Source organism: Hemicordylus capensis, chromosome 6 (assembly GCF_027244095.1).
Source record: "Hemicordylus capensis ecotype Gifberg chromosome 6, rHemCap1.1.pri, whole genome shotgun sequence".
In the NCBI taxonomy this organism is placed as follows: domain Eukaryota; kingdom Metazoa; phylum Chordata; class Lepidosauria; order Squamata; family Cordylidae; genus Hemicordylus; species Hemicordylus capensis.
This window is the reverse complement of record NC_069662.1, coordinates 30,696,926-30,710,449: the sequence shown is the minus strand read 5'-3', so window position 1 is coordinate 30,710,449 and position 13,524 is coordinate 30,696,926. Positions and strand designations below refer to the sequence as shown.

The 13,524-nt window shown below is 42.1% G+C and overlaps 3 protein-coding genes across 3 annotated transcripts; all 3 read right to left on the bottom strand.

The window, feature by feature from the left end:
- Positions 1-413: 413 nt before the first annotated feature.
- Positions 414-1,340, bottom strand: LOC128331126 (olfactory receptor 5V1-like). Its single transcript, XM_053264481.1, has one exon. It carries the CDS (start codon positions 1,338-1,340, stop codon positions 414-416), a length of 927 nt encoding a protein of 308 aa, XP_053120456.1.
- Positions 1,341-5,459: 4,119 nt separating this feature from the next.
- LOC128330760 (olfactory receptor 5V1-like) lies at positions 5,460-6,293 on the bottom strand. The gene has a single exon (XM_053264067.1). It carries the CDS (start codon positions 6,291-6,293, stop codon positions 5,460-5,462), a length of 834 nt encoding a protein of 277 aa, XP_053120042.1.
- Positions 6,294-12,532: 6,239 nt separating this feature from the next.
- Positions 12,533-13,468, bottom strand: LOC128331125 (olfactory receptor 5V1-like). Its single transcript, XM_053264480.1, has one exon. It carries the CDS (start codon positions 13,466-13,468, stop codon positions 12,533-12,535), a length of 936 nt encoding a protein of 311 aa, XP_053120455.1.
- Positions 13,469-13,524: the final 56 nt, after the last annotated feature.

Genomic DNA, 13,524 nt, shown 5'->3' with positions numbered 1-13,524 from the left:
TGAAAAATTGATAAAGTATCAGCTGGACTATGTGGAGAGGAAGTCCCATGTAGTAGGGGCTGCCACTAAGAAGGAGTGCCAGTAGGACAGCTTGTGTGCCCAGCAAGATGGATTCCCAATTGAGGAAGCACTTGCATAAGGCCATCATCTGTTATCTTATAGGGTGGGCAGATCAATGCACAAGAAGGCACCTCTTCATATATTCTTGGGCCCATATCATTTAGAATTCAAACCCAGCATTTTAAATTTTGCCCAGATATAAATTGCTAATCAGTGCTGCTGGCAGAGCACAGGTGTAAAGTGCTTATTTATACTGAGAGCCCAAAGTGCCAAATAAATATGAAACATAGGCTTTAAAATGTAATCCAGAAAACAATAAAATACATCCCCAAACTGAACAGTATATTGAATATTCAAACCTTTCCCATTATGCTTTTCCAAGCTGTTTTCACATCCTTGTTGCGCAAAGTGTATATTATAGGATTTAGCAATGGAGTCAGGATGCTGTACATGAGTGGGATCAGCTTTGTATTAACTGATGACTGAGTGGGAACAGGTCTCAAGTATGTGAAAATACAACTTCCATAATAGAGAAGAACCACGGTGAGGTGAGAGGAGCAGGTGGAGAAAGCCTTTTGTCTCCCCTCTGTGGAGCGTATCTTTAAGACAGTTGAAATGATATAAGCATAGGACAGAATGATACAGAAAAGGGGTGTCCAAGCTATGAATAGACCTATAGTCAGTAGGAGTCTTTTGTTGAGTGTGATGTCCCCACATGACAGCTTCAGCAGCGGTGGAATGTCACAGTAGAAAGCATCTATGTGGTTTTCCCCACAGAAAGGGAGCTGGAATGCATAGACAGTGTGCACAGCAGAATTGAGGAAACCACCAGCCCAGCATGCTGTGGCTAGTTGGAGGCAAACATTTCTTTTGATAATCAACGTATAACGTAGAGGGTTACATATGGCAACATAGCGGTCAAAAGCCATCACTGCCAAAAGGAGACATTCAGTGCCCACAAAGGAGAAGAAAAAGTACAACTGAAGCACACAGCGTAAATAGGAGATGCTGCTTCTCTCTATGAGAAGGAGATCCAGCATCTGAGGGATGGTGGTGGTCGTGTAGCAAATGTCAAGAAAGGACAGGTTCCCAAGGAAGAAATACATGGGGCTTTGGAGTCTCTGATCCACAAGGGCCAAGATGATGATGAAGGTATTCCACAGCACAGTGAATAGGTAGATGGTCAAGAACCCACTGAAGATCAAGAGACGTACCTCTTGTAGATTTTGAAAGCCAAGGATGATAAACTCAGTTAGAACTGTTTCATTTTGCATCTCCATGTCTGATCCAAATTTTTCTGTAGGCCAACGAGAAGTTACTCAAAAATATTGCTCGGGAAAGTATTCAATATGTGGTTACACAGAAACCTAAGAATAGCCCTCCTGGAACAAACTAACAGTCTAACTTTTCCAGCATCTTCTTTCACAGCACAGCCAACCAATAAGCTTCAATACACCTCCAGGAAGTGCTTTATAACCCTCTGCCAAATTTTTGTCTTAGCACTGGTATTTGGATGTATACTGTTTCTGAATATGTTGACTCCAGGACATCTTAATGTATACTTTCATATATATTACCTCTAAACGAGTTATTTCTATTTCAGTATACACTGATGTTACCTGCCCTAAGACTTTGACAATTATATAAGTAAGGACAAAATGGCATACGTATTATATGGACATGCACAGAATAATTGGAACTAATTATGCAAACAGTACTTGCCCTCCAGTAAATGCCACTGCACAAGGACACCACACATGGATTGCTACACACATTACATATACATAAAGAAAGATGAAGATTGGACATGGACTAATTTTGGGATTTGATTTGCTACCTCATTTTATGTCAGACATATTCACCCAGGAACTCCATGGGGGGGGCACTTCTTCATATGGCACAAGAATTGTTACAAATGAGCACTTGGAATACCATATACTGTATAATATAACATGATATGTAAGTGAAAACTCAGTGCATGTAAGAGAATAATGAAGCTATTTTTTGTTGGCTATCTGTTTGTTAGCTATCTATTTCTTAAGTGCAATCGATTTTCTATTACAAGTTGTTCCTGGTGTAATTATATCTGAGCAAGGTAGAGGGCTCTTAATCTGGATTATTTATTCGAAGAATTACTTTTTAAAATAAGAGATAACGAGGTTACAAACAAAAACCATGTCCACCCATCCATTAAACACTTTTTGCTTTACCTGTCAGAGAAACCACTCTGTTCATCTTGGGATCCACTATTTGCTCTGCATGAATTCTGAATATGATTTTCATATATTTCCCCAATTCTCTCTATGTGCTTTGGGGAATTTCTATGCCACGTGGCTTCCTATGCAGATAGTATTCCCATCAGTGTTCCAAAGATTGCATCTAGTCAATAGCATCATAACTAAAGCATACACAAAGGTCCTCTGTGTTAAACAAATAACTATTCTTAATTGTTGAGACCCAATTGTGCTTAAAGCTGTATTGTTCTGTGAGAACAATTCTCGGTGACTGATATCCAGATTAATACTGTCCTAGTGCAAGGATGTTGTGTTCAAGCAAGGATGTTGCATGAGCTAATTCTCCTAAGATGGAAGCTTACATTAATTCTAGATGAGTCTTGCACTGGTGTAACACATGCACTTGCATGCCTCCTTCTGTGAAACCTCTTCCTAAGGTCATAAATATCTCAGGGAATTATGCAAAGCTAGTTGTTAACCTTGTTATGCAAGTACAGCGCTTGTGCTGGTTTTGTGGTAGAAAGCATGAGTTGTCCCCTTTGCTAAACAGGGAGGTACTCCACATGAGCAGTATGGAGAGCCTTACCGGTAGGGATGTGCACGGACCGGTCTGGAGCCCATTCTAAGGGCCCCCAGACCGGTACAGACCTGGGACAGGTTCGACGCTGGGGGTGGGGAATGAATCTTTATGGGTGGGGGAGGGTGTACTTACCCCTCCCGCTGCTTTTCCCCCTCCAGCGCTCCCGTTATTGAAAGCATTTGGGGCGGCAGGGTACATCAAAAGGCTTCAAAAGCCTGACTGTGCGTGCACAATTCATGCACGCGTCACATCCATGCATTGTGTGTGTGCGCACCTGGTGGATGTGTGGCTTTGTATTTATAACACACATATTACTTTTGGTATGCCAGAATTAGCGTTTTTTAACTCCTATTCTCCTCTCCATTGGATAATCTTGGTTGAAACCATTTTGCATATATAGTTGCCCAATAATTAACTGAATTTGGGGGGGAATGTTCTGTGAGAGTCCTAAACTCTACTCCCTCTGATGATTAGGTCTTTAGTCGAGCCTACAGATATTAACAAGCCTTCTCTGTGTAGCTGTTTGAATCTCCAACAGATTTTTTAGGAGGTAGCCGCATGATTTTTGGAGGAGAGATTTGGTATGAAGGGATTGAAGCAACGTAGGGTGTGATTTGAACACAGTGGCATATAGAACTAATATATGTCTTGTCTGAGAGATCTTTCCCCTTTACTGTATGAATATTACAATATTATAAATGGTACTGAAGTGAACTTAATAATGTATATTAAGATATATTTGGGACATATTTGAAGTACACCTAAAATTACACATTTGTTTTTGAGCTCTTATGTAGGATTAATCTTTATTTAGATTCCTGTATTTGTTATCCATAACATTGAAATTCATTTGGAAGAGAACTGTTTAGCACCTTGCTGATGAAGTCTGCTGCTGTGGTTCCTATTGTAAACTGGTTACTCGGCTGGACAGAACGAGGCATTTAAAATTCTTTGAATTCATTCTCAGTTTGGCTAGAATCATGGATGACCTGTGATTATTCTAGATTGTCTCAGCCCACCAGCTTAACATATAAGTTAATATATTATATCTCACATTTAATGTTGATGGTATGGAAAAGGCTAGAAGATCCATGATTTGTTTAGGAAACTTCCTTTGCTGAGTATTGGAGAATAACATACTACAAAACATACTTTATTAAATATATACGTTACAAGACATAGTTATCCCACTTACTGAAAGTTTTAATAAATTTTGTTTCTTATGATTATTTATACAGGTCTTAATTTAGATGTAGGACAAAATTAGAGCAAGGGGACATATATTCCCCTCCCTATAGAATACAGAATCTTACCAATAATACCCAATATCATTTTTTGTGTCTGTAATGTTCAAACCACAGAGTACTGGAGATGCTTTACCCTGAGTTCAAAATAATTGTATCATATCTACTTTATATATCATAGTTGGGTTGGCTCTCTCCTTCTCAAACCGTTTGTTAGTGGGATGATCAATCACGTTGGGACAGACTTTTTCTTTTTTAATTTCCCGTAGTGGAGTTCAAGATTCTTTACTGATTGCTATTGATGTCGGATGCCTCGTATAGGACCCTTTAGATTCAACTAACACTACTGCATTTTTTTTCTTTGTTCTGGTTTTGAAGGATAGACTTTGTATGTAAACTTGTTTGGTCTTGTTGGAGTCTCAGAGATGTAACCTTTCTGTTTCTACTTGTAATACTAATAAAAGCAATTTTTTTAACGTGAGCGCATGCGACGTACCCACACACGTGATGCACACGATGTGTGCACGCACAGTCAGGCTTTTGAAGCCTTTTGATGAAGAATGGGGGAAGGGATGGCAGGAAGGTACTCTGTTGCCCCAAATGCTTTCAATAACGGGAGCGTTTTAAACATGCTTAAACATGTCAAAACATATTTAAATAAATATGAAAGAGGCTTCAAAATGTAATCAAGAAGACTTTGAGGTGCTTCATATGATGTGTGAAGCACCAGATGGGGTTTGTGTGGGGAGAGTGGGCTTAGCCCACTCTCCTCACACACAAGAAGTTTCTCATTGCTGGGCGGCCTAATTGGCCACCAGATGACCAGCTGCTAGGGCTGGGCACTTCTGCACCCAGCCACTCTGTTTGGAGCTCTGTTTGGAGCTCTTGGGGAAGGGGGGAGGGGAACGTTGCCGTGCAGCCCCGCAACCCCTTGACCCCAGGAAGCCACCATGCAAGTGCATGGTGCCTTCCTGGGGTCCCCCATCGCCTCCCCCATCCCAAGAGTAGGCAGCCGCAGCTGACACACGATCAAAAGAATGAGGTTAATGGAGCTTTCATTCCGTTAACCTCATTTAGGGATAGGGTTAATAGGCAGGTTAGCCGCCAGAGAACCACTGGGCATGTGTGCGAGCCCAGTAGTTCTCACGATTGCTCAAACCAGGGCTGGGCTAACATAGCCCAGTTTGGAGCAACCATGTGAATAGCTTCAGTAAAATACATCCCCAAACTGAACGCTATATTGTATATTCAAACCTTTCCCATTATGCTTTTCCAAGCTGTTTTCACATCCTTGTTGCGCAAAGTGTATATTATAGGATTTAACAATGGAGTCAAGATGCTCTAGATGGGTGGGATCAGCTTTGTATTAACTGATGACTGAGTGGGAACAGGTCTCAAGTATGTGAAAATGCCACTTCCAAAATAGAGAAGGACCACAGTGAGGTGAGAGGAGCAGGTAGAGAAAGCCTTTTGTCTGCCCTCTGTGGAGCGTATCTTTAAGACAGATGAAATGATATAAGCATAGGATAGAATGATACAGAAAAGGGGTGTCCAAGCTATGAATAGACTTATAGTCAGTAGGAGTCTTTTGTTGCGTGTGATGTCCCCACATGACACCTTCAGCAGCGGTGGAATGTCACAGTAGAAAGCATCTATGTGGTTTTCCCCACAGAAAGGGAGCCGGAATGCGTAGACAGTGTGCACAGCAGAATTGAGGAAACCACCAGCCCAGCATGCTGTGGCTAGTTGGAGGCAAAAAATTCTTTTGATAATCAACATATAACGTAGAGGGTTACATATGGCAACATAGCGGTCAAAAGCCATCACTGCCAAAAGGAGACATTCGGTGCATGCAAAGGAGAAGAAAAAGTACAACTGAAGCACACAGCCCATGTAGGAGATGCTGCTTCTCTCTGTGAGAAGAAGATCCAGCATCTGAGGGATGGTGGTGGTCGTGTAGCAAATGTCAAGAAAGGACAGGTTCCCAAGGAAGAAATACATGGGGCTTTGGAGTCTCTGATCCACAAGGGCCAAGATGATGATGCAGGTATTCCACAGCACAGTGAATAGGTAGATGGTCAAGAACCCACTGAAGATCAAGAGACGTACTTCCTGTAGATTTTGAAAGCCAAGGATGATGAACTCAGTAAGATCTGTTTCATTTTGCATCTCCATGTCGGATTCATGTTTTTCTGCAGGCCAACTAGAAGTTAATCAAAAATGTTGCTTAGGAAAATATTCAATACGTGGTTAGACAGTAACCAAAAATAACCGTTGTGGAACAAATTAACAGTCTAACTTTTCCAGCACCTTCTTTCACAGCATAGCCAATCAATTACCTTCAATACACCTCCAGGAAGGGCTTTACAGCCCTCTGCCAATTTTTTGTCCCAGCACTGGTATTTGGAAGTATACTGTTTCTGAATATGGTGACTCCATAACATTTCCATTCATATATATATATACTAGGTACTGTAATTTCTGTTTCTTTATAAAGTGATATTACCTCCCCATTGATATTGCCTATCCAGTTGGGTTTACCACTGCCATTTCCCACGCAGTATGAGATGATGCCTTTCAGCATCTTCCTATATCGGTGCTGCCTGATATAGGTGTTTCCCATAGTCTGGGAAACATACCAGCAGGGATTTGAACCAGCAGCCTCTAGGTAGACATCAATGGTGTATTTTGTGATGAAATCATCCACCCCAGTTCAAGACAATGGATTTATGACGTTTTATGATAGAAGTGGGCCAACTTGTGAACTGCTCAAATGACTTGCACCAAACTTGGTATACAGGTCAAAAGAAATTTCTGTTTCTTTATAAACTGATATTACCTCCCCAAATACTTTGACAATTGGTAAGCATAAAATGGCATATGTAATATATGGACATGCACACACACACACACACACACACACACACACAGAATAATTGGAATTAACTGTGCAAACAGTACTTGCCCTCCAGTACATGCCATTGCACAAGGACACAGCTAGAGCACTTCTTCATATGGCACTAGAACTGTTAGAACTGACCACTTGGAAGATTATATTATATTGTATTTTTATTTATCAAATGTGTATGCCGCCACAAACGTCCTTTTCTGGGCGGCTTACAACAACCTAAGAACTTAGAACAAGCCAAAACACAAAAGTAAACACCTTAAAAAATTTAAAACCACAATGAAATTAACAATGTCTTTTAATGACCTTTTAAAAGTTGTCAGAGATGGAGAGGCTCTCATCTCAGCGGGGAGTGCATTCCAAACTGTTTGGACAGCAACAGAGAAGGCCAGCCTCTGCGTAGCCAGCAGACAAGCTGGTGGCAGCTACAGGTGGACCTCACTGGATTATCTCAATGGGCAATGGGGCTCATGGAGAAGAAGATGTTATCTTAGATATCCAGGGCCTATGCTTTTGGGGGGCTTTCTAGGCTATAACCAGCACCTTGTACTGTGCCCAGAAACCTATCAGCAGCCAGTATAACTCTTTTAGTATAGGAGTGATATGGTCTCTTTGAGATGACCTGTAGACCAACCTGGCTGCCACATTATGTCTCAATTGCCATTTCTGGACTATGTACAAAGGCAGCCCAACATAGAGCGCATTGCAGTAGTCAAGTCTAGAGGTTACCAGCGTATGTACCACTGTTCTGAAATCATTCATATCAAGAAATGGATGCAGCTGGTGTATCTCACAAAGCTGGGCTGGAGGGGGAGAGGGAAGGCTGTGATTTTTATCTAGGCTGAGGCCAAGGACAAAAACTGATGAAATCCAAGCCCCCATACCTTCTCCTCCTGTCCACTCCCTATTGCCACTGGTGCTCCCTCTGTCCTTATAAGCACCCAAAAACTCAAAGTCACCTCTCTCACAGGTGGCTCTAAATTGGGGCTGATGAAATTAGTGCAGCTGAACAGAGCTGGTCTTCTGGCCATCCAAGCTGAGCTGGGGTGGAGGGAGGCTGTGAGATATCTCCAGACTGAGGCCAAGACATCCAGCTGACAAAATCCAAGCCCCCGTACCTTTTCCTCCCATTTTTTTATTTCATATATAACGTAATAAGTTAGCAAAAACTCAGTGCATGTTAGAGAAAACTCAGTGCAAGCTATTTTATGTTATGAGTTGTCCACTATTTAATTATAACTGAGCAAGGTAGAAAGCTATTTACCTGCATTATTCATTTGAAGAACTCCTTTTTTAATCCACAAAAACCATGTCCACCTGTCATAAAACACTTTTTGTCCTACCTGTGAGAGAAAATACTCTGTTCATCTTGGTGGGATTCACAGTTTGCTTTGAATACCTGCAAAATTTGATATAGATAGATAGATAGATAGATAGATAGATAGATAGATAGATAGATAGATAGATAGATAGACAGACATACACACACCCCAATGTGCTTTGGTGAATTTCTATGCCAAATGGCTTCCCTAAGCAGACAGTATTCCCATAAGTGTTCCAAAGTTTGCATTTAGTCAATAGCATCATAACTAAATCATACATAAAGGTCCTTTGTGTTTATGCAAAACACCATTCTTAATTGCTGAGTCCCAATTGTGCTGAAAGTTGTATTGTTCAGTGATAATAATTCTCGGTGGCACCCATCCTGCTTAATACTGTGCTAATTCAAGGATGTTCTGTTAATACAAGGATGTTGAACTAGTTAATTCTTCTAAGATGGGAGCTTGTATTCCAAATGAGTGTTGCATTGGTGTAACAGGGCGCACTTGCATACCTCTTTCTTAGGGTTACGTGAGCCAGATCAGTTCGAACCGGGCTCAGTGTCAAGCCAGCTAGGATCAACAAGTTTGAGGTTGAACCGGACTGGCCTTGGCCAGTACAAATTAGAAAAAAACCAGGCCCAGTTCAAACCAAGCTGGCTCGTAACTCTACTACTAAAATGGTGAAGGGCTGGTCTTGTGGTAGCAAGCATGACTTGTCCCCTTAGCTAAGTAGGGTCCACCCTGGTTGCATAAGAATTGGAGACTTGATGTGTGAGCACTGTAAGATATTCCCCTTAGGGGATAGGGCCATTCTGGGAGGACCAGAAGGTTCCAAGTTCCCTCCCTGGCAGCATCTCCAAGATAGGGCTGAGAGAAACTCCTGCCTGAAACCTTGGAGAAGCTGATGCCAGTCTGTGTAGACAATACTGAGCTAGATGGACCAGTGGTCTGATGCAGTATATGGCAGCTTCCTATGAATCCGGTGAGGATTCCCTTTACCAGTAAAGGGCGGGGGCAGGGTGGCTTTGCTAAAGATAGAGTGGGTGGAAGGGGAGGAAGGCAGAACTCAGCAGCTGTTGCAACTGCTATGGCAGTGGGGTATAGGAGCTGTTCAAGGAGGGCCAGTTCGGGCTTCTTCGCAGGCATGGAGTTCACTACAATGTGATGTTCTGCACATGTGTGGAGGCAATTTTAGGAAGCTCAACATAGAGGCCCTAACTGGGCCCCAACCAGCCCTGCCTATCCTCGGGGAGACTGATAGGGTGGGGGGAGACATCACCACCACCCCTCCCTGCAGCCACTTACTCCCCTCTTCCCTGCTTTATCTTTAGGGAAGCCCCACTGCCTCCCCTTGCCCTTTACTGGTAAATGGGAAACTTCACCGATTTCTGCTTTACAAGTGGAGCTCTGAGCCCTTTTGAGCCCTGTCAAGCCTGCTCGGTTTGAACTCAATACGGGTCTGGCTTGACAGTGCACAAAACTGGACTGTGAAGTGTCTGTTCCGGATTCGATCCGAGCAGGCAAAACACGTTTTGTGCACATCCCTACTACTTCTGTGAAACCTCTCCCTAAGGTCATAAATGTTGCAGGGAATTAGGCAAAGCTATCTGTCAGCCTTGTTGTGCAAGCGCAACACTTGCGCATGTGGAATATAAGAGCTGGTCTTATGGTAGCAAGCATGAATTGCCCCCTTTGCTAAACAGGATCCACTCTGATTTGCATTTGAATGAGATTATATGTGGACACTGTTAGATATTCTCCTTAGGAGATGGGGTCACTCTGGGAAGACCATCTTCATGCTTGCATGCAGAAGGTTACAAATTCCTTCCTTGGCATTTCCTGCCTGCAACCTTGGAGAAGCCGCTGCCAGTCTGTGTAGACAAGACTGAACTAAATGGACCAATGATCTGACTTGGTAGAAGGCAGTTTCCTAAGTCCCTATGACCAACAAAGCAAGAGATTTATAATGCTGAGCACCCACTTAGATATACAGCCTTATTGCACAGGGACATCTTGGTTTGTTGCACTAGCCTGGATGCCAGCCAGGATATACTGCCACCCAACTGGACCCCGTCTCATACTCAGAACCCCCTCCACCACTGCCAAGACCTCAGAAGTGGAAGCTATTGTGGGCCAGGGCTGAAAGTCAATTTCAGCAAAATGCTGAAAGGGCCTCTCTGGGCCTACTCAGGAGAAAAAGCAGGACAGCTCCACTTGCAGTGGATCGCCCTCAAGCAAGGTGTTAATGTTCATTGGATCATCAGGGCAAGTCACACAAATAATTTAGTATTTTTATGTGCACCCATAGAGCACTGAGGGCCTATCTGAGCAGCAGGAAGAGGTGATTTTGGGGGCTCCTATATAAAACCCTGAATACCCTCTAGAGCAATTACATAAATAAGTAATTCTGTACAGTTGCTCCACTCACATCCAACCAGCACTTTACATGTGCAATCCCATCTCAAAATCAATGATAACACTGACCACCTGTTTTGGAGCAGATTAAGTCCCAAATATTCTGAATAAAACTGATTGGTGTGATCACTAATTGTCTAAACAGGCAAAGTGAACAAAGTTCTGGTTGGTGAGTTGTACTATAAGTCTTATTCCCAGCCATATGCATAATATAAACATTCATCCTGTGCCATATATCATGGAACCATTAGGCGGATTTTTACATAAATTATTGCATGATACTTTGAGGGTGATCCATTAACTGCATATACCAGGACCCATATATTGATAAATGGTTTCTTGATGTAAACCTTTACTTGCATGAGTCCCTCAGCCTGGATTCTGATGAATTCATGAGAACATGGGACAAAGCCTGCTGATTCAGATCCGGGATCCATCTAGTCCACTTCCAGTTTCCAACAGTGAGCCCTGGAAGCCCTCAAGCAAGGGTTTCATTCTCATTGAACCTTTACTTGGATGAGTTACTTGGCCTGGATTCTGATACAGTTAGATTCATGAAAACATATGGGAGAAAGCCTGCTAGTCCACTACCCTGTTTCCAACTGTGACCCCCTGGAAATACTCAAGCAAGGTGTTAATTCTCATTGAAACATCCCAAGGCAAGTTACAGAGATAATTTAGTGTTTTTATATGTACCCACAAAACACTAAAAACACAAAAACATTCCATTGTAGTGCAGACATTAGCCAGATTCAGACATTCTGCTATACAAGTGAACAGATGTCTATACGCTCGTACATGTGTCTGTGTGTTTGTGTTCATTTTATTAGTGGACCTGGATACAGGCCCTTTAAATGTATGGTACAGATAGGAAGTATACTTCTGTACCTGTGTTCAACATTTCATGTGAATGTCTGGACCTATGTACAGACCTATACCTGTGTACACTGTACACCCATTGTTCGTTAAACATGACATGTAAATGGGTCTAATGTATAAGATATATCCCTTATTTTTGGAAGACATCCTCTGTTGCCCCTGCAATGAGTCCTCATTATGGGCTGGTATGGACGATAACATCGTAGCATACAAACTAAGGAAATGGCCATGCCAAGACCTTGCCCATCATTATATTGGTGAAGGACATCCTGACATACTCCCAGTACATCTATTTATAGATTGGAGATGTGGGGGAGGGGGCATATTATGAATACTTCTCATGCTGAGTAATTGTCCAATGACATAGGTGGATCTAGGAGAATATTTTTAAACATTGTTTTATTCACACAATATATTCCTAGCACAAATACAAACATCACAGCTGAAAAAGAGAATGGAAATAAAACAATTTCCCCGCTCATTCATATAATGATAATAGGATATTCTTTTAAAAGAAACTCAATTCTGAAGAATGTCCTAGAGTTGCTTTGACCATGTCTTCTATTGGAAAAAGTCACAAATTCCAGTTGTTGATGGAGAAATTTCTTCTTCCCTTCACTTCAGCATACTGCCTGTGGTACTGTTCCATGATACCGCCTGTGGCATCATGGAAAGCCCTGTTCTGCTGCAATGTAAAATTGCTCAATTGCAGTTGTTTGACACAACACCATTGAAAAGCCATTGTACAACCGTGATTGTGCAATTTTACATCTCAGCAGAACAGCACTGTTGTATACCACAAGTGGTGCTTTTTGACAAACCCAGGGACACTAAAAGTACTCACACAGCAGCATATACAGGAGTACACACAAGGTTGTGTGCCATTGCTTTCAGAAAAGCAATTTCTTTACTATTGAATTTCTCAGTGCCCCCTTCACATCTTTGTTCCTGAGGGTGTAAATCAATGGGTTCAACATTGGGGAAAGGATGTTGTTCAGGAGGGCAATCATTCTATCAGTGTTGAATGAGTAGCTTGATTGGGGCCTGACATAGGCAAAAATGCAGCTGCCATAGAAGAGCAAGACAACAGTGAGATGTGAAGCACAGGTAGAAAAGGCTTTCCTCATCCCAGTGAAGGAATGCACATTCAGAATCTTCAGGATGATGTGAATGTAAGAAATGATGATGCACAGGATTGGGCCAAAGCCCATAATAGGGCTAGTGGCCAGTAATGCAATGAAACTGTGAGAGATGTCACCACAGGAGATAGCTAGTAGAGGAGAGATGTCACAGTAGAAGTAATTTATCTTATTGGTGCCACAGAAGGGTAAGTTGAAAGTGAAGAGAGTGTGCACAGAAGCATTGAGGGAACTCGTGAACCAACAAGCAGACACCAGCTGAGCACAGGTTTTCTGATTCATGATTACATTATACTGGAGAGGGTTGCATATGGCAGCATAACGATCGTAAGCCATGGCAGCCAAGAGGAGTGTCTCAGTGCCACTAAACAAAACAAAGAAAAAGACTTGCATCATGCATCTTGCATAGGAGATGACACTTCTGCCTGAGATCAGGCATGCTATTATTTGAGGAAGGGTGGTGGTTGTTTGACAGATATCAAGAAGGGAAAGGTTCCCCAGGAAGTAATACATGGGAGTTTGAAGGCTTGGTTCCAAGTGGATGAGGATGATGATCAAAAGGTTTCCCATTAGTGTAAAGAGATGGACAATGAATAAGATTCCAGAGAGGAGGGAACACCACTCATTAAGGTCTGAAAATGCCAGAAAGATAAATTCTGATGGGACAGTTTCATTAATGGCATCCATTTTATTGCCTTCATAGATTTCTTTTTCTTGTGATACAAAGACAAATCTTCATTTTT